Source organism: Sus scrofa, chromosome 5 (genome assembly GCF_000003025.6).
Source record: "Sus scrofa isolate TJ Tabasco breed Duroc chromosome 5, Sscrofa11.1, whole genome shotgun sequence".
In the NCBI taxonomy this organism is placed as follows: Eukaryota; Metazoa; Chordata; class Mammalia; order Artiodactyla; family Suidae; genus Sus; species Sus scrofa.
In genome coordinates this window covers 16578129-16604452 of record NC_010447.5, presented here as the reverse complement: position 1 = coordinate 16604452, position 26324 = coordinate 16578129, and the positions used below count along the sequence as shown (strand labels likewise).

General features: G+C 46.2%; 1 protein-coding gene across 1 annotated transcript in view; it reads right to left on the bottom strand.

Annotated features, from left to right (window-relative positions):
* Positions 993 to 26324, bottom strand: part of DIP2B (disco interacting protein 2 homolog B) — a 230434-nt gene continuing 205102 nt past the window's right edge. Inside the window, 14 exon segments of the mRNA XM_021091658.1 lie at positions 993 to 3660; positions 5051 to 5174; positions 7342 to 7519; positions 9067 to 9141; positions 10153 to 10210; positions 11076 to 11137; positions 11883 to 12053; positions 13136 to 13304; positions 15105 to 15235; positions 15722 to 15831; positions 18693 to 18804; positions 20336 to 20382; positions 20385 to 20456; positions 22788 to 22911. Of these exon segments, the coding sequence (XP_020947317.1) occupies positions 3408 to 3660; positions 5051 to 5174; positions 7342 to 7519; positions 9067 to 9141; positions 10153 to 10210; positions 11076 to 11137; positions 11883 to 12053; positions 13136 to 13304; positions 15105 to 15235; positions 15722 to 15831; positions 18693 to 18804; positions 20336 to 20382; positions 20385 to 20456; positions 22788 to 22911 (1686 nt within the window). The 3' untranslated portion in view covers positions 993 to 3407.

The window sequence follows — 26324 nt, the reverse complement described above, 5'->3', positions numbered from 1 at the left end:
GAAAACAACTCTAAGGCATAGATTATGTTGGAGTTTGAGGGTGAGGTGATAACTCCTCATTGCTTTAGTCTAAAGATTCCTGGATATTCAAGGAAAGTAATTTATTTGGCCAAGATATTGAGCACCATGCCTGGGGCAGAGACCTTAAAAAATATCTAAGGCCTCGGGCCCTCTGTTGATTCAACGAAAGCATTAAGCAAGCATTGCCCAGGGACTACAGCTAAGGAGACACTCATGTGACCAATAGACAGGCAATGGTCCCTAAACAGCCTGAGGCAGCATAGCTTCAGGAGGACTTGGCACTGGGGACTAGGGGTCTTTTAAGAGGCAGGAAGGACAGAAAGACTGTGGATTTACTGATGCCCGTTAGCATGCTGGTCACTCCCAGGGTGTCACGGATGCAGGAGATGGCATATGCCCTAGGGCAGCCCTTCCTGATCTACCTTTTCTGCTGAGAGGCAGAAAGAGGCTCAAAAACTTTCAGATGAATAGATTTCTTTTATCTGAAACGAGGGCTTGCTATTCAGTCCTCCCCCTCCCCCAACCCCAAACATAAAAACCCAGACAGAGTGTGTTCCAGAGTTTTGGCAAGGCTGTTTCTATCAGTAATGGCCTTTGTGGCCTGTCTTGAGAATCAGTTCTACCATATAAGTTCTATTTAATGTGGAAAGACTTAAGAGCATTGTGTCAAGACAAAGTTTTCTTATCAAGTCTGCAACAAACTAGGCATTAAATCTGCAGATGATCCCACAAACACCTCTAAGCTAATGACTGGACTCTCTCCCCTCCCAGAGGATCCTTTACCAGAGTTCCTGGTGCAGTTCCCATCTCAGCTTGCTTTCTTTCACTAGCATATTCTGGCTTTGGGGGATAGGCAAAAGATAAATAAAGCAGCCACAAGGCTAGAAAGCGAAAAATAACAATAAATCAGAGGCTGAGGAGCTACAAAACTAGATAATCAGCCCCTAAATAACAGGGAGTTGGCCATACAGTGAGATTAATGGAATATTTTATTTGAAGGAATGAGTATAGATCCACTGTCCAATACGGTAGCCACATGTAGCTACTGAAAACTTTAAATACATGGCTAGTCCAAACTGAGATGTGCTTATTAATACACATTGGATTTCAAAGACTTAATATGAAAAAAGGAAAGTAAAAGATTTCATTAATAATTTCTATATCGATTCCACATTGAAGTGATAGTATTTTTGATAATTGTGTTAAATAAAATATATTAAAATCAATTTCACCTGTTTTTTTCTTTTTTTCTTTTTCTTTTTTTTCAGGCTGCACCTGTGGCATGTGGAAGTTCTGGGGCCAGGGATCGAACCTATGCCACAGATGTGACTAGAGCCACAGCAGTGACAACGCCAGATCCCTTACCTGCTGAACCACTACGGGACTCCTCTTTTTACTTTTTAAAATGTTGCCTTTTAGAGAATCATTAAAAAACTATTTTAAGAGAATTATTTTCCAACTAAGCAGGCTGGTTTTCTCAAACTGTGGCTAGTCACCGGGATTTCTTGCCCTAATGCAAGTGCTTTTCTCCTGTACATTCTAGAACCTCTCCCATCATGTATAAATCAATATCATCCATGTGGCAAAAGAGATGTGCAACTGGAAAATGTCTTGAGGGCTGCCCTCTGCGGAGAATGAGTTGGGAGGAAAAGAGGTTTGTGTAAAAGGGAGTCAATAAAGTGGCCTCGAGTATGAGACTGTGGAAGAGCAGCCCCCCGAGAGTGCTGCCGTGGTGAAGGGTCTGGTCTTTGCATTATAAACCTTATTTCCAGGGTAATTACAAGTCTTAAAAATTGTTTAAAAACATATTTAGTTTACATGATGTTACAGTGGGGTAAATAATATGTATTATTAAAATAGTCTAAATAAATATTTACACACTAGACCAGAGTGGGTCAAAGAGAACCACTCTGATTTAACAAGTTAACTCTGTTCGCTTTGAGTCTTTTTTTTTTTTAAATTTTTAAAAATATTTCTGTAAGAAAAAAATAATAAAATTCAACTATATTCAAATACATGAAGTATTAGACTAAAGAAAGGAAACTGAGCCAGAGGCCAAACTCAGTCCCAGGCTCAGTCCGCTTGGCCTGGGCACCGCAGTTATTTCAAAAGAGTTTCTTGCATACATCAGACTTCCCCCATTTCAGCATAAGCCTGGCTATACGGCAACCCAAATCGGTCAGGTCAGTTTTGAGGTGCGTCGTTATGCGGTCTGACGCCTTCACGAGACTGTAGATCCCACTGCCTTCCCAGACTGTTGATCTGGTTCTTAAAATCCCTGCCCCCGTGAACTGGCAGAACAGAGGATGCTCTTCAGTTTTCAGAAAAGAGAAGCTATGTGTGTAACTGCGGACACAATTTACAATGGGCCTGGAAAAGAGGAAATTCTAAAATTCTTATGCAGTCACTCTAAATGCGCAAGACAGTTTCAACACCGGGGGCCGGAGCCAGTTATTGTGGTTCCTTAGAATTGGGTGGGATCTCATGAATTTTAGCTTTTTCCTAACATTTTGATTTTTCAACTGAGGTTTTTTTCAGCTTATAGAAATAGACTGAATTCTTAAAAGCGCAAGCTGAGTCTGGGAATATATGCTTTAAAAACAAACATAGGCGGCTTCAGTTTATAAAATACACCAGCCAACAGAGACATAGAACAATGGGCAGCAAAACCTGCAACCAGTTTGCACTTTTTAGTCACCTATTCAGTTACACTGCGTCAAGGGAATACTGAGAGTCTCTCAAAGTAGAAATGCTTCTACTTTAGTGGTTATAACTATACAAAGCCAATTCTTCAATGTTTTAGCTGAATTATGTGTGCTTCTATTTACACATTTAAAACACTGGTCAAAATGTTTTAGAGTGGAGAATTACATATATAATCATTCTCATATTCCGTGGGTTATCTGATTTGCTTATGGGTCTGCTGAAAAGGGAGCCGAGTAGTTCCATGTTAACAAAAACCGCAGAATGTCCAACTATGGTAAAATGGCAAAATACAGTACAGAGCGGGGAACTGTGTAACTCAGACTACCCCCTTCGTGTGAATTCATTAAACTCCCTTACAAAATTCTAAAACAGCATTAGATAAAAATACAAGTATTTACAACAGATGAAAAAAATGCAACATGCATGTAACTGCTTTAGTAACATGCTGCTCACGCCGTGTCAAAGCTCATGACTAACAGACTGTTAACATTTTTTTCATTTGCCCCCACAGAATTCCCCTTTCCTGTGTGTCGTGTGATTGCAGAAGCCCACAGGATGAGATGAAGGATATAATGTAGCCATCCCAGCTTATTTCACACCATTTGAAAGCTTGCTCCTAGTCATGGGTCTTTGGTCCTTGTGGTTTTGCGGGATGGCCCCTGTCATCCCCACAAGGCTGGTTACATGTTATAAGCCACATAGATGGGGTCTAACTGGTCAGCGAGGAAGCTGTCACGGAGGTGCATCCTCTGCTTCTCGCCTCTGGAATTGATGGGGATAACGCCTGGGTCCACCACAACCACGACGCCAACGATGAGGTAATGCTCTTCCAGGACCACGTTTGTCACTAAAGGGACCAGATCTAGGGCTTCCTGTTCAGAGCCACACAGTTCCACAACCACGACGAGCAAGTTGGTCCACGTGAACACGGCACTGCAATTTCAATGACATTCAGTTAAGCTGTCATCTTTTACAGACTCTGTCTAAGACTTCCTCCTCTGCTCTGAGAACTGCCTTCTCTCTCGGATCCAGCCGGAAGGATCCTCTGTAACACTGGACCTTGCCCCTAGGATCGGAGCTGACTAGCGGAGCCTCCCGCAACCTCTTGGGAGTTTGGACGTGGTCACCTGAACAGAGGACGTGTGTGACTGCTAAGTTCCGGGCAGAGGATGGCTCTTCAGGGAGGAGAGGAAGAATGAAGTGGATGCCCACACGGCTCAAGAAAGTGAAAAGAGGGTGGTTCCTCATGGCCCTCCCCTCCCTTGTTTCTACTTTTCTTGAGATCCGGAGCTGATCAGGGACTTTTAGGAACCTCTGAGATAACCGGGTATGCTTTCCATTAACTCTCTTTTGCTTAAGTTATTTTGAAGACATTTGCAACATTAAGAGCTCTAAGATTACTGTCTACATAATAACACCAAACATGAAGGGAGTCGGCCTGGGCTCATCTGAGATTAGTGTCCCATGCAAGTGTCTCTCCTGCTGTGCTCGCTCGCTGTAAGGCGGAAAGTCACTCTACTCCCTACAGACTGCTGGGTTAGAAGGTATGACCTGACCTCTTATATGCAGTGTTAAACTGCTTTTAAAAATAATTCCAGTCATTAGAGAAAAATGCACACAATGTTTGGTTACATCAAAAGTCAAATGTCTAGAGAGTTTCTGTTTCTGGTGCAGCAGAAATGAATCCGACTAGCTCATGGAAACACCGGATCCCTAACCTACTGAGCGAGGCCAGGTATTGAACCTGCATCCTCACCGACACTATGTTGGGTTCATGACCCTCTGAGCCACAACAGGAAGAGCCTTTGTCAGGGGGAGTTCCCACACAGAGAAAGAAATGGGGCCAGAGAATAACAACGATCCTTTCTTTCCACCTGCTTATCATCGCCTGACGGTTTATGAAGCACATTCTCGTTTGATTCCTCCTGATAATCAGGAAGAAGCAGAGAAGGTATCTTCAGATGAGGAAAGCAGCCTCCATGGAAGCTCTGGGCCGTCAGGCTGGGTCTTTGGCCTAAAGGTCACAGTTCTTCCCACTACACTCTACCAGCTTTCTAGAGGCGGGTGATCAGTTAGGTCCCTTGCAACGAAGTGCCTATCACTAAAAATAACTCAGCCCCCCAGTGGGTCCATGGAGCCTGTCTTCCCGCCACCAAGGCCTCGCCTGTCTCAGCAGACGGCGCACCCAGGAATCCGCCCATCTATTTTCTTGCTCCCCTCCAGTCGCATGTCTGCAGGTGGTGTCTGGTACCGAGAGCTGACTCCCGAGCCATTTAACTCTCAGCCGCAGCCGAAGGGAAACCTATCCTGTGCAGGGGGTTACCATTCAGCAATGCTCCTGTGGACCCGGGACACCGAGGTCTCAATGTCGATGGGGTGGTATCGCAGGCCTCGCAGCTCCAGCGTCTCGTCCAGGGCTCCCACCACGTACAGTGCGTCATGTCGCTCTGACAGAGAGAAAAAGAGGACTTGGCTCATCAGGCACGTTGAGGGCATTACACTGCTGCGAGAGCGCAGGGCGCAGATGGCCCCCGCGTCCCCTGGTACCCCTACTCGCCGGCCGTGTAACCTGGAGCAAATTACTTAAGCCTCCACGTCCTGCCTCCCCTCTGGGAGGTGGGGGCAGTGATAAATGGCTGCTGTGAAGATTAAGGGAGATAAGTCACATGAGGGGGTTAATAAGATGTCTAGCATATTCTAAGTGCTGAGAAACAGTAGCTATTACTATTGTTGTTGTTGCTAACACCATGGGCCAGGATTCGTGCTTCACGCTGGTGAGACAAAGATGACAGAACGTGATTCCTGCCCTGACGATGCTTACTGCCTAGTCAGGGAAACAGACACACAACAGACGTCCCAGGGGAAGGCGGTAAGCCCAGCGACCTCTGTGCGCAGGGGTGAGGGGAGCAGCGGACACTCCCCCCTCCTCCGAGCTCAGCACAAGGGTTCACAGAAGGAAAAGCTGAAGCCACTCTGGGCTTTGAAGGGTAAACAGGAATTAGCCAGATGATGGCTGGGGAGGGGAGGAGGAGAGAGGATTTGAAATGGAAAAGAAATGAACATGGTATCACTGATTCTAGACATTTTCATGGAATCCACAGAGAGACTAGTCCTGGATTTTTGTGTGTGTGTGTCTTTTTAGGGCTGTACCCGCAGCATATGGAGGTTCCCAGGCTAGGGGTCGATTCAGAGCTGTAGCTGTTGGCCTAAGCCACAGCAGTGTAGGATCTGAGCCGCATCTGCAACCTACACCACAGCCCACGGCAACGCCAGATCCTTAACCCACTGAGTGAGGCCAGGGATCGAACCGGAGTCCTCATGGATACTAGTCAGGTTTGTTAACCACTGAGCCACGATGGGAACTCCTAGTCCTTGTAAGCCAGCATGACATTACAGAGGTCTCACTCACTTTTTTAAAAAGATTTTATGCACACACTGTATACACAAAGCTACATGGTTTATGTCTATATACATTCTGCATTTTGAAGAAAAGAGATTACTCAACTAGGTCTACTGAATGTTACAGTTTCAGGAAAAGGAAGGTCTTTGAAAAATTTAGTGAAACAAGGTGCTAGGAGCTGCTGGACAGAAGAGAAGGAGGAAGGCCAGCAGAGTTCCTGTCACACAAGAGGCGCTTATGACGCCTGCAGTAACAAAAACAATAGAAACACAGTGGTTAATGCCTAATGAGTGCTTTCTGTGGGTCAGGCCCTGTTTTAGGAACATGAAGGCATCGTGCCGCTGAATCTCACATCATTCCCACAAGCAGGAAACATCATCACTCCCATTTTCCAGGTAGGAAACCGAGAGGTTCACACCGCAAACGGCAGAGGCAGGCTTCAGCACCAAGACCCCGGCGAAGGATGCCTCCCTCATGTGCGGTATGTTATCCTGCTTCCCTGTGAAACACGGAGAGACCATGGACGCTGGTCAGATGCAAGGGCTGCGGAGAAATGACCTGGCTTGATTCTAGCCGGTCAAGTGCAGTGAGTGATTTGCGTCAGTTCTTGTTGTGTACGATCAGTGTTGGGTATTTTAAAGTGGCTATTCGTGCCATTAAGGAGAAAGGCTGAAGGCAGATGGCAGTGAGGCCACGACAACCAGCTGGGCAGAGGATGACTCCTTACACGAGAACCTGGCCAAGCAGCCTCGATGCCCCACCTGGACCGCCAAAGGGACAGAGCACCGCAGCAAGTCAGCTCCTCTGCACTGGCTCCCCCCTCATGGGTCTCAGGAGCCCAGGAACCAAGAGGTGAACTACCTGTTCCCGGAGCTTGTTGAGGGATGGAGCCCATGAGGGCTGAGGGTCTGCGTCCTGCCAGGGACATGTACTCATTGCAAGCCACTCTCACCAGGCACGTCTCTATGACGCCTGGCCGAGCTACCCCACGGTTCAGGGGAGCGGACATGCTGCCCCCGTGCTTACTTTCTGGATCCTCTTCGTGGGGCCGAGTCTTACTTCAAATGCATGTAAATTCACGTATGGGTTCAAGAGTCACAGAGAGAAGAATTCAATACACACGCTCCCCAATCCAAAGGCAGGCTGCAGAAAGCCAGCCTGGGCTGGGGGCTAAAATGCAGAGCGGGACAAGGGGGAAGAGTTGGTCAAGATACCTCCGGTGGCCGCTGTGAGCTCGGTCCGACGGACGAAACCCAGGTATCCCGTCCGGGCCCAGAGGGTCTGAGCAGCATCCCCAAAGCTGAGGCGAGTGTTGAAATGATCAGCTTGAAGAGTCTCACTATCGTAGATGGTGTAATAGCCACTGGCTGTGTGGGGACTGTTCACCCAAATCTACAACAAGGAAAGGGCGGTGGTCACCTTTCACCAGTATCAACTCAGCTCTCTTGGGACTGATTATTTTGATGTGCTTTCTTTTTTTGTTTTTTTTGGCCACCCCACAGCATATGAAGTTCCTGGGCCAGGGACTGAACCTGCGTCCTAGAGCTTTTTAGATCCCATTTAGCTTTTTAATCTCATTTTTATATTAACAACAACCCAGCTGCAACAATAACAATAACAACAATGTGGCTGACAGTTATCAAGTGTTCAACATGTGCTGAGCAGGGAGGTACTTTGTATGTCTTATATCTCCAACAATCCTGACCTATATATATGACCTGACAATACAGTCCATGCTGCTGTCATTCCCGTTTTACAGAAGACAAAACAAGGAGTTAAATAACTTGTGTAAGATGCAGAAACTTGGAAATGCAGATCCAAGCCTGTGTGGCCACAGAGGCTGGGCTCTTAACCTGGAGGCTATGCTGCCTTCCTGGCTCATTTCTCTTTCAGTCTCCAAAACCACCAAGGGATCATGTCTGCGCTCTGAATCTGAGTTACAAAGCTGCAAACACTACAGGGTATTTGAACTTGCAATGTAAACATGGCACCAGCCAACAACAGTGGTGACACCAGTATTCACTGTGTGACGGGGGCTGGCCCATGTGTATTAGAAACACAGGCATTAATGAATTGAATTGTCACATAATTCTACTACATAGGTGCAAGTATTACTTATGGGTAAAGAAACTGAGGCCCAGAGAGGTTAAGCAACTTGCCCAGGTCATCTGGCTCCTGCGCCTACAGCATTCCTCCCAGTGGGCTAAAGGATGACATATCAGTGTCGCACAGACATTTGGGGGAAAAAAATTAAGTTTTTTTTTTTGGTCCTTTTTTTTTTTTTTTTGGTCTTTTCTAGGGCTTCACCTGCGGGGTATGGAGGTTCCCAGGCTAGGGGTCTAAACGGAGCTGTAGCTGCCAAGCCTACACCAGAGCCACCGTAATGCAGGATCCGAGCTGCGTCTGCAACCTACACCACAGCTCATGGCAACGCCGGATCCTTAACCCACTGAGCAAGGCCAGGGATCGAACCGGCAACCTCATGGTTTTTAGTCGGATTCGTTAACCACTGAGCCACGATGGGAACTCCAAAAATTAAGTATTTTAAGTATTTTTATACTAACACAAAAACTGATACATTTTGGAATAGAATTTGTATACATTTAAACATTTTAAATCTGTGGCTTCTTTTCGTTTTATTCCTTAATAGAGGGAACAGGTGGGACCTGTCCATTTCGCCTTTTCAGCTAAGGGAACGTCAGTGGATAAATCCAGGACTAGTTCTAGTTTGGGCGCCTAAATCTTCTGCCGTCCTGGTCTCAATCTCCCCCTTCTGTCCATTTCAGTCTAGTGCCTTACAGAAAAAGATGAAAACGCTTGTAAACTCACCAGGAGGGAAAGCTAAATCCACAGTTTCATTGACTTCAAGTCTTTCACTGTATGAGCCCTCAAGTCTTTCACTGCTGACTTTTCAGAGGAAAGGGGGAAATTCCACATACCTCTCCAAGGTGAGAGTCTCCAACAGGCCCTTTGGTCTCTGGATTAACAATAACTACTTTCACTCCAGGTAAAATCTAAGAAGAATCAAAGAGAAAACACAAAGGCTGAGTTCAATGAAATCTCTCCTTGAATAGTTTAACTCTCATTCTAATCTAAGAAATCACTCTCAAATATCTTAAAAAAAAAAGTTCCCGTTGTGGCGCAGTGGTTAACAAATCCGACTAGGAACCATGAGGTTTCGGGTTCGATCCCTGCCTTTGCTCAGTGGGTTAACGATCCGGCGTTGCCGTGATCTGTGGTGTAGGTGGCAGATGTGGCTCGGATCCTGCGTTGCTGTGGTTGTGGTGTAGGTCAGCAGCTACAGCTCCGATTGGACCCCTAGCCTGGGAACCTTCATGTGCCGCGGGAGCGGCCCAAGAAATGGCAAAAAGACAAAATAAATAAATAAATAAATAAAATTTTATTTTATTTTTTTGCTTTCTAGGGCCATACTCACGGCATATAGAGGTTCCCAGGCTAGGGGTCTAATGGGAGCTACAGCAGCTGGTCTATGCCACAGCCACAGCAACGCCACATCTGAGCCATGTCTGTGACCTACACCACAGCTCTCACAGCCACGCCAGATCCTTAACCCACTGAGCGAGGCTAGGGAACAAACCTGCAACCTCATGGATCCTAGTCAGATTCGTTTCCGCTGCACCACGACGGGAACTCCTCAAATATCTTTTTTTATTGTTACTTCCCCCTGTAACATTTATAAAGGTAGAACTGGCGCTCTTTAGGTTGCTCATCTCTTCGCCTTGAATATAGTGAACACCACATCTCACTGCTTTGTCAAATAAGAATAACATGGCGGTCAGATTTTTAAAAAAAATCTATGGGAATTAAGAACCTTCAAATTTAGGATTCTTCTTACTTATGTGCCCACATGAATTTGAAAGACTGGCTAAGTGAAAATGTTGAATTATCTCCAGATGGCGATTCAGTCTTGCCCTAGCTGTTAATATATTACATGGCTTCAGGTTTCTTTAAAATGAACTACTTCTCCACAGGCCAGCTTCCCAATGGTTAACAGAACAAATTACCTTCCCAGACTCGGAGAGGAGCAGACTCTGAGGGGCACCCCGTTCCACAAGACGAACCCTGCAGAAGAGCAGTATTTACGACACACGAGCCTGTAAACAATGACTGCACCCCGTGTGCCAGACGAGGTGTATGCTGCCCTCCCGAGACGGCCCATCTGCCTCTCCTCCCTCTCCTCCCGTTAGAGCAGTTTCTCAATCAGCATCACTGACATTCTGGGTCAGCTATTTCGTGGTAAGTTTAGGGGAGGGCCGTCCTGCGCATTGCAGGAGGTTTAGCAACACCCCAGGCCTCCATACCCACTAGATGTCAGTAGCACCCCCTTGCTGGGACAACCCTGACTGTCTCCAGACACTGTCGAATGTCCTCCGGAGGGCAAACTCTCCCCAGGCTGAGAGCCACAGCAAGAGGGACGCTCTGCCTGTGTAGGCGGGGTCAGGGCCACGGGCCACCCTGGGAACACAGCCCAAGCCCAGGGAGAGGGTCCCAGAGCCTTGACCGGGAGCTCCCCTTGGGACATAGCTACGACTCACTTGTGAGCCGACGAGGGGGCAGGCCTTTACTCCTGGGGCTCAGACAAAGTGTTGTTTCAAAAACCCTGCTCTGCCTCATTTACCGTGTCTCAGTTATTTTTAAAGGCTCAGAGGAAAGAGCCTGGCCATTTTAATTTAAGTCGAATGTTACAAAATCCCAGCATTACATGTTAGCATTAAAGAACAGTGAAGCAACTGTGAGGATTAAAACTTCCTTCTTATACATGTAAATCTTATTAGGCATGAATAACGAATTCCTCCCCTCTTCCCACCCCCCAGCCCCCGAAAGACACAAACAAAAGGCATGCGGGAGAGAGCTGGCTCTCGTGAGGCTCAGAACTTTTTCTGCTCAGAAGGGCTAATAGGAAGGAAGCATAACAGACCCACTGTACCTGTCATGTCTTAATGATTTCAGATCTACATACACAGTCGTTGGGTCAGGCCCTGAGGTTCCCTAAAGAAAAACGAATCAATGCATTGTTTATTTAAAATCTGAATGAATGGTATTTCCATATCTCACATTTTCAAATCAAGAAATAGACAATTTAGCCACATCCATCAAAAATGTGAACTCCATTTTGAAAGCTCACCCTGTTTTCGACCAGATGAGGCAGGGTTGCAGTCAACACCTGAAAGAGACTCCTGGCCTGGCTTTCTCCTCATCCTTCTCTCCTTTCCTCCCCCGGGAAGTAGGCCAGGGGCCGGAGCAGCACTGAGGGTACCAGGTCGAGGAGGGTCCTCGTCTCTGGACTCAAAGCAGGGATGAGACAGACCAGCATCTACGGGATTTTCAAAACCGACACTGGGCCAAGCGGACAGCAAGGGGCCCGCGAGAGGGCTTCAGGGTTAAAGTGTCATGATGCTGCTCCAAAGTCACCCAACCATGGTGACAGAGGACCTGGAAGTATCCACCCATGTGCGCCACCGTCTCTGTTTGGTTTTGGCACCTGTGGCATATGGGACTGGCACCCGGGCCGGGGACTGACTCTTAGTTGCAGCTTTGACCTGAGCCACAGTTGTGGCAACGCTGGATCCTTAACCCACTGCACCCCAAAAGAAGTCCCATGCCACCTTCTTTGGCTCTCACTCTTCTCATAAGGCCCAGTGAAGTCCAAATAAAAAGCCCAGAGTCCCACCACAAGTCCGTGGAAGTTTGTGCTCCCGGCGCCCCCCCACAAGCACCATTTCATGATCGTCACCTGCAAACATATCGCTACATTGACTCTGGATCCAAAAGTGGTGCTGACAGCCCGAGGGGACAGACCGATGTCCTTGAAGAGCTTGGAGAAGGACTGCTGGAGGGCAATGCGGGGCCGCTCCTCGGCCACCACCACACACGTCCGGATGCAGGAGAGGTTGATTCCCCTGGTCTGCAAGACACCAGGCACAGGAGCTGAGGTGAGGCTCCAGGAGCACTGAGGAAGGAGGGCCCCTGCGCTACCAATGTGGTCAGGAAGAGTTGAGAAACTATGTGTGCTCACTTCACACACCCAGAGAAGAGACACACCTTTTCACCAAATGCCAAGGCATTCCACTAAAATCATCATCCACTGGTCAATCTGCTCCTTCTCTATTTCATTCCTTTTTCAACTAAAAATCTTAGCTCTCCACTTCTGTATCTTAGATTTCCTCCTACTTCAAAATGGAGAGAGAGCACTGGGAGAAAAACAAATTAGCAACGTAGAGATCTAATCTTCTCTTTTCTTTATTCTTTTTTTTTTCTTTTTTCTTTTTTCCTTTTTAGGGCTGCACTTGGGGGCATATGGAAATTCCTGGGCTAGAGACCCAATTGGAGCTGCAGCTGCCTGCCGGTCTACACCATAGCCATGGCAACACGGGATCAGAGCTGCACATCTGTGACCTACACTGCAGCTTGTGGCAACACTAGATCCTTTAACCCACTGAGCGAGGCCAGGGATCAAACCCATGTCCTCATGGACACTAGTTGGGTTCTTAACCTGCTGAACCACAATGGGAACTCCTCTTTTCTTCATATTTCTTAAGGTCATATTTCTCTACAAAAGAAAATTCAGTGTCTTCTGACTCTCTCATATGCAGGTCAGACATATGATCACCTGATAGATACACGAATGAGCGAGCGCCTTATCTCTAGGGCAGTCCCCAATCTCTCATATCCTCAGGTTGCAAATTCTTCGGAGAAAAAAATCCTCCTGGAAGTCACAGTTCCAATTCATCTTCACATAAAGTCATGTCTATTCAGCCTGTCAACTAGTTTTAACTTCTCCACAATGTCAGAATCAGATTCAACTCTGAAAGAGTGTGTTAAATTAGAAAGTGGAAGAGAGAAACTGCCTGAGGTTTACAACACCTGCTTGGTTAGAAACAAGCGGGCAGATCTGGCTGGCTGGCCCCGCTAGGTGGGGTGTCAGCACGCCTAGCCCAGTTCTCTAGGATCTCTCAGGGCTGCCTCCTTGTTACAACTGCTTCTTACCTTCAGCACCTCCACCTGGTTTCCAAGCCCCTTGGTGCAGAGCTCCATCACCGAATAGGAGCAGAAAGTGTCTCTTATCTTGTACTGGTTGACAGTGGAGAGCCAGAGGAAAAGGTTGTTTTCTAACTCCATGGGAGGAATTAAGATGGACTGGTGACCTGAATAGACACTGCGATGAAGAAAGGCAAGAGCTGACATTATCGACTCATCCTAGAAAACCTGATGGTTTAGAACACCATCAATTCAGCAAATATTTACTGAACACGAAGAACAGTGTAGAGTCATATTAGATACAGCGCTCTATGAATCAGCATTGTTCCTAGGCAACTCCCAAGACACCATAACTATAAAACAAAGCAGACTGTGGGAGGTGGTAACTGAGATGTGAAAACAGGCTATCATCACCAAAGAATGAAGAGCAAGACACTCAACCTGGGAACACAGGAGCAAGGGTGTTTCACTGAGTAGGTGACACCTGAGCTGAGGCTTGAAGAGTGAGCAGGACTTGGACAGTGGCTAGAGGAAATGGGAGTGGTGGTAAGGGCATTCCAGGCAGAGGAACAGCGTATGCAAAGGCACAGAGCTATACAATTACATGGTGTGTTTAAGGTGATCAGAAATAGTATGCAATACTCGAGTACAGGATGCCTGGGGGAGTGATGAGCAGTGAGGCCCAAAGGGTCAGGGCCGAACTGTGAAGGGGCCATTATATGAAGGAGGTCAGATTTCACCCAGCAGGCAGTCACTACAGCTTTAAGCTGGGGTAAACCAGCCACAAGGAGGGGGCAACTGGAACACGAGTCCCCGAGGGCTGGGAGACAGGTATGAGAGGCTGCAGCAGTCCAGGTGAGAGGAACTGGGAGACAGTTATGAGAGGCTGCAGCAGTCCAGGTGAGAGGAACCCCGACAGTGTAGCCAGGATACAAAGGAAGGAATGGCGGAGTCCCATAGCATATGTACTATCTCCAGCCATGAATCCTCAACTTCCTAAACCTTGAGTAGAGATCAGAATCACTAGGAGCCCAGGACTCTTATATTTAAAAAATACTGCAGGAGTTCCCTGGTGGCTCAGTGGGTTAAAGATCTGGCATTACCACTGTGGCTCTGGTTGCTGCTGGAGGGAGGGCTTGGTTCCCGGCTGGGGAACTTCAGCATGCCGTGGGCACAGCCAATAAGTAAGTAAGTAAATGACTAAATACTGCAATTGCGCTCTTCACGTCTGCACATCCGGGTTAGTGTGTCTAGGGAAGGCGTATTCATTTTTTTTTCATAGACTCTGGGTGATTCTTTTGTATAGACGGGTTAAGGAACAACTGAAGCAAAGGACAGGACGTTTAACTGGATATGAGACATAAAGATATAGAGATGAAGAGAACACCCAAGTTCCTAGTGTGGGCCCCTAGGCGAAAAACCCCATCCTTCTTAGGGGGAGGAGGATGTACAGCTGCAGGTGTCTGCGAAGCATTTGTGGAGATGCCCACCAAGAAGGTGAAAATGCAGGTCTGAGATGAGATCCCCACGGAGGACAGGGGAAGGAGCCAGGACCTGCTATTCCACAGGAAACAAGCTGGCCAGGACCAACATGCTACTGTCCAGGCACATGCTGTCACCCATCTCATTACACTCCTTCCTGCCAAGCCTCGGGGGGTACATTCTGGCTGTTGGAGGCATGACATCTCACCCAGGTGTCATCCTTCTACTTGGCTCTGCTTCTAAAATGAGGGTTACGGGATGGAGCAGAGAAGAGGTACTAAGATCACTGCCCTTTTGTATGAGGCGTAAGACTAACAGAAAAGAGGGAATACAAACAAATCTAAACAAATATCAAAGATATGTTAGGTGCACACATTCTGGAAACATCAGCATTTTAATGAAACTTTTCCAAATTAAGAGAGAAAGGGAAGGATGACATGGTTAGAGCCCCAAAGATATTCCCCGGCATTCTGTTTCTTTGCTTTTCCATTCCTACCTGCAGAGACACCAGAGTGCAAAGCCAAGTCCACAGTAAGGGTCAAGGCAGATGGCGATCTGCCGAGAGGAATACAACTCACACTGGAGCTTGATGGCTCTACAGAGAGCATTGACTGCAGAGTGGGACATCTGGAAGGTAAGGAACATGGAAGAGGATGGAACTGGCATCCCACAGGCAGAAAAGCAACTCTCATGATAGTTCCATGGAGCTTTGATTCCCCCAAACTCCTCAAAAATGATGTATATTTTTCATTGCTTCAAAAAGCCTAATCTAAGTGAAGTAACCTATTTCTGTTCATTTGTCTATACTGAATTTTATGAAATACGAATCTATGACTTCATACTGGCTTTAACTGTAACTCTTGTTATCTGTTAGCTTCTATGCCAGGTTCAGAACACTTCATGACACAAATTCCTTGGGATAACTTATTCCGGAAGAGCCAATGCTTTCATTTAAATATAGCAGAGGCCCTTGATCCCCTGCCTACTGGTCTCTCGTACAACCAGCTGGCCTCTCCGTGTGAAGTCCCTGGGACAGTGGTCATCTCTATTTTTTGCAGAGCTAGCAAGTTGCCAGCATCCAGGGAGAGAGTCAATACATCCTGAGCACTCTACCTTCACTCCCGTAAGCATGCCGGTTGTGGAGACACTAAAGTCAAGATACGCCAGCATCTCAGGAGTGGGCGGTTTATACAGCTGAGGCAACCTCTTCCTGGGTAAATCATCTGCAAGGAAAGGAAAAACTCAATGTCAATCAGACACACTGGAAAGCAAAAATCATTGCTCATCAACCCGTCTTCTGCAGCTTGGCTGTGGCTAAATTTAGCTTCTGGGATTTGCTAAAGCTTAGGCTTCTCGTATTTAACCAGCCAGCTCACATATGTCACTCCCAGAAGTGGGTGATAGTGAGGGCACCACCAGATGATATAAACAAGGAAACCTACATCGGGTGGAAGCATTTACTAGAAGATTAGTGAGGGGTAATTTAACATAGTGGCTGAAAACGCAGGCTAAAGAAGCAGACTGCCAGTGTGCAGATGCCAGTCCTGCCGTTATCAGCAACATCACCTTGGTGTCTGTTTCCTTCTCTCTGAAGTGGCAGTAATACCGGCCCTCGCAAAGTTGTTATCCAGTTAATTTACATAAAGTCCTTCCAAACAACTCAAGAAGCTTTATTTATTGTTATGCTGGTTTCAAGTTAAAGTTCATTATTGATAGTTTAGTACATGTTACTGCCATCACGGACCGCTTTAAAAGTTGGACAGTTTTTCCTCATTAGTAGCATGATCGATTATAAGAATGATAATTTAGAATTGGGAATTATGTTCTTTTGCTCTTGCATGATAACCTTTCCCTTCCCCGCAAATCTGCTTTACAAATATATCAAATCCAAGCATATCAAAGGCGGCTCTGGGCCCCAACCACGCCTCCTCAGTGGCTCCTTTGGCTTTCCAGATCAAGAAATGCTCCTGACTCTGACTTCTCGATCTCTGTCTCATTGGGTGCCCATCTCTGGTCATCCATCACCACAGACTTCATCTGTCATCTTCAACTCCTTTGTGTAGAGAAGGGCCACTCAACTACCTAAAGAAACCTCGTTGCCTGGATCACAAGCCCACGTTTCAGGTCTTCCTGAAATGCGATTGAGTCCAATAACTGCAGTAGAACATCTCAACATCACCCCAACCCATCTGTGGTCTATATTACAAATGACTTTGCTAATGTCCTGAAATAACAAATGCAGAAAGAGTCTAGTTCAGCATCTGGCACACTATAACACGTATAAATACATGTTATCCTTGCATTGAAATCCACATAAATGTTCCTGAGGTGGGACACTACGTGATAGTCACCGAAAACCAGTAGGGAGGAAATTAATGGTTAGGAGGCTGGGAATGGAGCCAAACTGACTGGTTTGACTTCCAGTTCTGCTACTTACTTAGCCTCCCTGGGCCTTAGTTTTCTTATCTGTAAAATGAGGATAAAACTAGCATCTATCTAGTAGGATTGGTCTAAGAACAGGGTGGGCCTCACATGCTAGATATCCAGCACACGGTGAGGGCTCCGTAAAAAGTTAGATGTTATGACTATGACTAAATGCTAGTGCTTTGCATCATATCATTTAATTTTTTTGTTTTTTAGGGCCGCACCTGTAGTATATGGAGGTTCCCAGGCTAGGGGTAGAATTGGAGCTGTAGCCTTCAGCCCACACCACAGCCACAGCAATGCCAGATCAGAGCCGTGTCTGACGTACACCACAGCTCATAGCAATACCAGATCCTTAACTCACTGAGCGGGGCCAGGGATAGAACCTGCATCCTCATAGATACTAGTAGGGTTCGTTACCACTGAGCCATAATGGAAACACCCTATATCATGTAATCTTTACAACCCCATGAAGCAGTTATGAGTAAGAGAGGATCAGGACTTACGCCTGCCTTGTCTACAAAACTCACACTCTTTCCTCTACCCCCATTCCAGAGGGCCCTGTGTCTTATTCGCCTTCTCCTTCTTCTTTTTTTTTTTTTAGGGCTGCACCCGCAGCATATGAAGGTTCCGAGGCTAGGGGTCGAATCAGAGCTGTTGTTGCCGGCCTACACCACAACCACAGCAACGCCAGATCCAAGCCGCGTCTGAGACCTACACCACAGCTCACGGCAACGCCGGATCCTTAACCCACTGAGCAAGGCCAGGGATCAAACCCGCAATCTCATGGTTCCTAGTCGGATTCGGTTCTGCTGCGCCACGACGGGAACTCCTTCTTCTTCTTTTTTTTTTTTTTTTTTTTTTTTTTTTGTCTTTTTGCCATTTCTTGGGCTGCTCTCGCAGCATATGGAGTTTCCCAGGCTAGGAGTTGAATTGGAGCTGTAGCCACCGGCCTACACCAGAGCCACAGCAACTCCGGATCCGAGCCACGTCTGTGACCTACACCACAGCTCGCAGCAACGCCAGATCCTTAACCCACTGAGCAAGGCCAGGGATGGAACCCGCAACTCATGGCTCCTAGTCATTAACCACTGAGCCATGATGGGAACTCCCTTCTTCTCTAGTATGAACATCATCTAAAAGTTCATACATTTTACGGTGTTCAAAGTATTTACATATTTTGTTGCTTTTGATATTCTCAATAAATATGTGAGTCAGGCAGGAGTAGGTAGTAATTTAGGACAGAGTAATCTCAGACAAGGTTATAGAGAAAATAAGTACTGCACTTGAACGAGAACTGGGTCTCCTAAGTCCTGGTCCAATGCTGTTTCAACTCCATCACATCTGGAAGTCAAAGATTAGACCTTCTCAATACTCTCTATGGCCCTACATGTCTGTAGTCACATCTGGCAAAAAAACCTAACCACCATTTGTTGATGCCAAGAGTAACAGTAAGACACTTTTTGTTTCCACAGTTCTAGCATATTGTGACCTGCTTCTTTGGATCTGGTTGGATGGACATTGAGAATTGCTTCTGTCTTAGCAGGTGGAATGGGTGCAACAGTAGAGCTGTGTAAACACCTCTGGCATGAGAATCTAGGAAATTTCAGAGAGTCAATGTTCTTGCTCCCTCAGCGCTCTGGAGAAAGCTCCCCTTCACCTGTGTCAATGATAGTTGGCCAGGTTTTCACATCCACAGCTGCCGCTGCCTCTCTGGACCTCAGTAACCTCATTAGGGTCTGCGTGGTGAGAATGCAGGCTGCCTTGCTGACCTAGAAAACAAACGGACAAAAATAAGCACTGGGAGGCTTGGCCCAGTGTAGCACGAGCGGCTCCGGCTGCGGCTGAAAGCAACTCACACATCACACTGGGACAGGGCCGTACCAGCTTTTCTGAGAACACACACAGGACAATGGAGGTCAGTGTTTCCCTGGTCAGTGTTTGTTCTGAAAATGTGTAATACTGAATTAGAATGATGGACTTGTTCACGACACAAGGTATTGTCTACAACAGTGATTCTCAAATATTCCAAGGTTATAATCTCGGTATGGATCTCAAAATCTCTTGATTTCATGAAGACCATGATAAAGCAGAAAAATAAAAACATGGATTTTGCTGTGCCCAGGGAACAAGAGGGGTGAGAGGATCTTCTCTGAAGGAATGAAATGTCGCAACAGTCTGAGGAATGGCGACATATACTGGACCTAGGACATACCCTGCATTTGAGGGATTCTGTGTCCCCACAGAAACTAAGCTCTCCTGCCCACCTGCATGTGGACACACAAAGTGACCAACTTCCCCACAAACTGTGTCAAGTGGAAGGAACGCCCCTCTCCCCGCCCCCCTGCCCGGCTCTGGTCTACTTTGCAGAACATAACAAGGGCATTTTGCCGAACTGAATTTTGCAATAAAGTCATCTGTGGGGAACCCGGCCTTGATACTGCAGGTTCCAGTTATTGACAGCACAGCAGTTCTTAGAGAAACAAGTGTTACATAAATTGGAATTTGTAACTCTTTGCTTTAAAGTACATTAGGATATGATGCAATACAGATTTTTCTTATTTTCTTCAATTCTCATATCCTACAGAAACTTCTACCACTTCCAGAGCAAGATTTATACTCCTTTTATTTACTTATTTATTTATTTTTAGGGCTGCACCTGCAGCATATGGAGGTCAAATCAGAGCTATAGCTGCTGGCCTACGTCACAACCACAGCCACAGCCACACCAGATCTGAGCCACGTCTGCAACCTGTGCCACAGCTCATGGCAATGCCAGATCCTTAACCCAATGAGTGGGGCCAGGGATCGAACCCACGTCCTGATGGATACTAGTCAGGTTCGTTTCCACTGAGCCACGTGGGAACTCCTAGACTCCTTTTTAATGCGATACCAAGGGAAGTTATAAAACTAACCAAAATAAAAGTGTTCTGACACTGGGTAGAATTCAGTTTGGCATCTAAAATTACCTTGGTTACTGTGCAGGAAAATTATTAGGACATTTTTTTTTTAGAAAAGGGAAAAAAAAAAAAAACAAGTTTCATGGGGAATTGTTAATGACAGCTTCACTTCTTTAATGTTCCTGATAAAACACACTGCTGTATCTCACCAAAAACTGCTTCCCCACATTCCTTTACTGAAAGATGCTGCTCACTTTGGTCAGATAAAGGAAAAGGAGGCAGTTTTTAGGAGACAGATTTGACTTTCTGACTCAACTAAAGTGGAAAATTAGTTAAGGATCCTTAGCTGTCTGACTCTGGATTTCACAAGATGAGGACAAGGCACAACATCCCTGGTACTTACATCAACAATCATGCGGACAGTGGGCAACGTGGCCGTGAGGTTCTGGCATGAGGAGGGCGGACAGTCACAGGTATGCAGCCTGCGTACAGGCAGCCGTAGAACGCAGCAATTAACTCGATGCCTGCAAGACACAGTCACTGAGCAGCTCGGTGTCACTAGAAACTGAAAGGCAGAGCTTCCAAAACCGTTTATTAAATCAGGCCAGATGGGTTAGGAAGACCATAACTGAACAGAGACACTATCAGAGGATTTTCGCTTTTCTTTTTAGGGCTGTACCTGCAGCATATGGAAGTTCCTGGGCTAGGGGTTGAATCAGAGCTGCAGCTGCCAGCCTAGCCACAGCCATGCCAGATCCCAGCCGAATTTGTGATTTACACCACAGGTCACAGCAACACCAGATCCTTAACCCACTGAGTAAGGCCAGGGATCAAACCCACATCCTCATGAATACTAGTCAGGTTCTTAACCCACTAAGCCACAACAGGAACTCCAAAGGAATTTTTTTTTTTTAATTTAGAAGAAACTGAAGGTAAAGAAACATATAAAACAACTTAAAACATATATAGAGAGAAGCGAAGAATAAATAACAATAAAGGAAACCAGAAATAAAGAAACCTCTTGAAAAATACCTGAAGGAGGCAGTTTGACATCATTACTTGATATTATTACTTAGGAGAAATAATTGCAGAAATTAGGGCTGCTTCACTTGGGAAATAAAAAAACGGGGAGGAGTTCCTGTCATGGCTCAGTGGAAACGAATCTGACTAGTATCCATGAGGACACAGGTTTGATGCCTGGTCTCGCACAGTGGGTTAAGGATCTGGCGTTGCCATGAGCTGTGGAGTAGGTTGCAGACGCGGCTTGGATCTGGCATCGCTGTGGCTGTGGTATAGGCCTGCGGCTACAGCTCCAATTTGACCCTTAGCCTGGGAACCTCCATATGCCGAGAGAGCAGCCCTAGAAAAGGCAAAAAGACAAAAAGACAAAAAAAAAAAAAAAAAAAAAAAAAAGGTGGGGGAAGGAGAGATGAGAAACACCTGAGCTTTCCCTAAATCTTTCGAAGGCCACTATGTGAAGGGCAATTAGACCCTTGAGCTGTCACTCCACTAGCAGGTGCAGGTTTTAGGGAGCAAATCTCATATCATTGGATATGAAGCCTCTGCAGTACCAAGATTTGGAGGGCACCCGTGGGAAGTGCTCTGGTCCATCACCGTGATTAACTGCTAGATGGACGACAACCCCCTGAAGGAACTAAGCTGGAGGAGTTCCTTTACCAGGTGACCTTCTAAACGTAAATACAAGAGCGTAGTAAGATTCACAGAGTAAAATGAGGTAAAGGGATAAAAGACCATAGCAGGCTGGATCTATGAGTGGGTCAGGAGACAGAATAAAGAAAGGGACAAGGGGGTTCCCATTGTGGCTCAGCAGGAACCTGACATAAGTGTCCATGAGGATGCAGGTTCAATCGCTGGCCTCGTTCAGTGGGTTAAGGATCCGGCCGTGCTGTAAACTGCAGTGTAGGTTGCAGATGTGGCTTGGTTCTGGTGTTGCCACATCTGTGGCATAGGCCTGCAGCTATGGGCTACGGCTAAGAGTCTACCGCAGCCCAGGAACTTCCATATGCTGCAAACGCGGCCCCTAAAGAGAAAAGGAAAAAAAAAAAAAAAAAAAAAAAAGGAAAGGGACAAAGAACTTAAATATTCCATCTAAAATTTTGAATATTTATACCAACTTGTCATCAAATAATTCTGAGTCCCTCCTGCTGTAGAGAGAAGGTTGCTGAATTCGATTAGACTGAGGAAGACGGACATGGTAATAACCGAGGAACACTAAGCAGCAATTACAACATGGAGAACGTGAAGTCAGGGTTCACGCACAACATGCTTTCGGAAACTGGGTGAAACGGTCCTGTTCCTGAGCACACCTAGAAATAAGTGTCTCTTTTCCTTCCTTCTTTCTTTCTTTCTTTTTTGTCTTTTTGCCTGCTCTAGGGCCGCTCCAGAGGCATATGGAGGTTCCCAGGCTAGGGGTCTAATCGGAGCTGTAGCCGCCGGCCTACACCACAGCCACAGCAACGCGGGAGCCGAGCCGCGTCTGCGACCTACACCACAGCTCATGGCAACGCCGGATCCTTAACCCACTGAGCGAGGCCAGGGATTGAACCCGAAACCCCATGGTCCCTAGTCGGATTCGTTAATCACTGCGCCATAACAGGAACTCCCAATAAGTGTCTCTTTTCACTCCATTAACATTTACCACACTGCCAGGCCCTGGAAACACAAGAGTAGATACAACAGACTCGGTCTGCACAACTCTGGGGGTGGGGCTTGTTCTCACGGCGTGAGCCTCCGTGCACAGCTCCATGGCCACGTATGATGGCCCTGAGTTCCCATCCTCTTGGAGTCTGTCGTCTAGTATCAGAGCTTGTCTAGGCTGCCAGTCCAACACTTACCAGGTGGATAGAGCAACACCACATTGTCTCCTGCATTCAGATGTCCCTTATCACCAAGAACTGCCGCAATCCTCTCTGCTCGCTTATGAAGCTGGAGGCAGCTGGCTGTGCACACTGTAGTTCCCTTTAAACAGAAGAAAGTATAATAAACAAGACAAAAGTAAAAAAAAAAAAAAAAAAGAAGAAAGTATAAGCCAGTCCAAGCTCAGTAACAAAATTAAACAGTAATAAATACAGCCAACTTGACATTATATGACAGGCTTGTGTCTTGCTAGATTATCTTTAGCATGTTACCAAATTCAGCAAAAATTCCCCAGGACCAAAAGATGCGTGCGGTATTCCTTTTCAATGTTTGAAGGTACTTAGGGAATAGTAACCTTAAACTAAAGCAAACATGTATTTACAGCCTTTCTTATTTAAGGAAGCTTTAAAAAAATACAAGGCAATTTTTTTTTTATTTAAATGAAGAAATAAGAGTAGAGGGAAAATAAACAAAATTAAAGCATGATGAGGGCTGGAGTGAGGCCAGGAGGCTAGCTATGTGGTCAAACACATTTGCTGTGTAGGAGTTCCTGCTGTGGCAGACTGGGTTAAGGATTCAGTGTTGCCACAGGTGTGGCATAGGGTGCAGCTGCAACTCGGGTTTGATCCCAGGCCCGGGCGGGAACTTCCATATGCTGCAGGTGTGGCCCTAAAAAGCAAAACAAAACAAAACAAAGAATCAGAGTCTACTGGCTAACAATAAGGGCTAGCAGATTAGAAGATGGCCAACTATTCCTGGTCCCATGAGCCTTCAAAAATACCCTTTTTGTTAATTCAAGTTTACTGAGCTGGGCTTTTTGATTTCCTGTTCCTTTGCAAAATATAACACCCAAATGCGTAATATGTATAACATATGAATGTACAGCATAGTGAAAAATTATAAAAGAAGCATCTGTGTAAGAGCCAGCCTAAAATAGAGACCACCACTGCTAGGAGCTCGAAAGCACCCTCATGGGTGCCCCTGCCAGCCTTTGCCTTCCCTCCATCAGTAAGTGCCTGATTTTTTATTTTTATTTTTTTAGGGCTGCACCCATAGATTAGGGAAGTTCCCAGGCTAAGGGTCGAATCAGACTGCAGCTGCCGGCCTACACCACAGCAATGCCAGATCCAAACCATATCCGTGACCTGTGCTGTGGCGCACTGCATCGCTGGATGCTTAACCCACTGAAAGAGGCCAGGGACTGAGCTCGCATCCTCATGGATATTAGCTGGGTGCATGACCGCTGAGCCACAATAGCAACTCCTAATTTTTTAATGTTAATGGCTGATTTTTTTTTTTTTTGCCACACCGGCAGCATATTGAGGTTCCCAGGCTAGGGGTCCAATCGGAGCTGCAGGATCTGAGCCGCGTCTGCAACCTACACCACAGCTCATGGTAACGCCAGATCCTTAACACACTGAGAGAGGCCACAGACTAAATCTGCAACCTTATGGTTCCTTGTCATATTCGTTTCTGCTCTGCCATGACAGACACTCCCTAATGGCTGATTTTGAAAATATTTTTTAGCACCTATAAAATAGTTGATTTTCATAAAATGTTTTTGTTTGTTTGTTTTTGTCTTTTTGCCTTTTCTGGGGCCGCTCCCATGGCATATGGAGGATCCTGGGCTAGGAGTCTGTCTAATTGGAGCTGTAGCCCTGGCCTACACCACAGCCACAGTAACGTGGGATCCAAGCCGCGTCTGCGACCTACACCACAGCTCACGGCAACACTGAATCCTTAACCCACTGAGCAACGCTGAATCCTTAACCATCCTTAACCCTCATGGTTCCTAGTCAGGTTCGTTAACCACTGTGCCGCAATAGGAACTCCAAAATTGGACTGTTACGTATATATTTTTGTGCTTCTTTCTCTCGATATTGTTAAGCATCATCTTTGCTGTGGCACCTAGGTGTAATTTATTCACTTTTGTTGCTGCATAGTATTTAACAGTATGAACATACAACAATTTACTCATCCATTCTACTCCTGATATAAAATTATTTATTTATTTGCTTTTTAGGGCCACACCCATGCCATATGGAGGTTCCCAGGATGGGGTCCAACTGGAGCTGTAGCTGCCAGCCTACGCCACAGCCACAGCAACACAGGATCTGAACCATGTCTGTGACCTACACTACAGCCCACAGCAACTCCAGATCCTTTAACCCACTGAGCAAGACCTGAGAGCAAACCTGCGTCCTTCATGGATGCTAGTCAGATTCCTTTCCACTGAGCCATGATGGGAACTCCCATTCTTTTTTTAAAAAAAAAATGGCTGCACCAACAGCATAAGGAAGTTTCTGGTCCAGAGGTCAAATCTAGCCGCAGCTGCAACCTAGGCCACAGCTGTAGCAACACTGAATCATCTACCCACTGTGCTGGGCCAGGGACAGAACCCACACTGCCAGAGAGACAACACACTGGGTACTCTGACCATTCATTCTTTTTTTCTCCTTTTTTTTCCTTTTAGGGCCGCACCTGCAGCACTGGATCCTTAATCTACTGAGCGAGGCCAGGGATTGAACCCGTAACCTTGTGGTTCCTAGTTGGATTCATTTCTGCTGCACCATAATGGGAACTCCTATCCATTCATTCTTATACATGTATTTGAGTGCATAAAAACATGAATTTTGGTCAGGTGTAGACCTAGACATGGAATTGCTGGGTCCTTGGGATACCTACCTTCCACTTTACCAGGTAACATCAAATGGTATTTGTCCTGTCAATATCATAGTCTTAATTATTATAATTTTGTAGCTAATAAAAATCTCATGGTAAAAACAAATTTACTGAGCTGTCTCTTTTAAAATAACTTTAAATTTCATTAATATAAAATTGTGTTCAATATAGAAAATTTTAAAAGTATTGGAGTTCCCGTCTTGGTGCAGTGGAAATGAATCTAAGAACCATGAGGTTGAGGGTTCGATCCCTGGCCTCACTCAGTGGGTTAACGATCTGGTGTTGCTGTGAGCTGTGGTGTAGGCCAGCAGCAACAGCTCCAATTCGACCCCTAGCCTGGGAACCTCCATATGCCATGGGTTTGGCCCTAAAAAGACACCCCCCCAAAAAGATGAATAAATATCCTAAGATGTAGCCACTATTAACATTTGGGGGTATATTTGCCCTTTTTTTTTTTAAGTGAGTGTATATTACACATAAATTTACATGCAACATTAAAAAATAAAAAGCGGGGAGTTCCCATCATGGCGCAGTGGTTAAGGAATCCGACTAGGAACCATGAGGTTGCAGGTTCGATCCCTGGCCTTGCTCAGTGGGATAAGGATCCGGCATTGCTGTGAGCTGTGGTGTGGGTCGCAGACGCAGCTCGGATCCCAAGGTTGCGGTGGCTACAGCTCTGATTGGACCCCTAGCCTGGGAACCTCCATATGCCGCGAGAGCGGCCCAAGAAATGGCAAAAGGAGAAAAAACAAAAAAACAAAAAAAAAGAGTTCCCGTCATGGCGCAGTGGTTAACAAATCCAAGTAGGAACCATGAGGTTGCGGGTTTGGTCC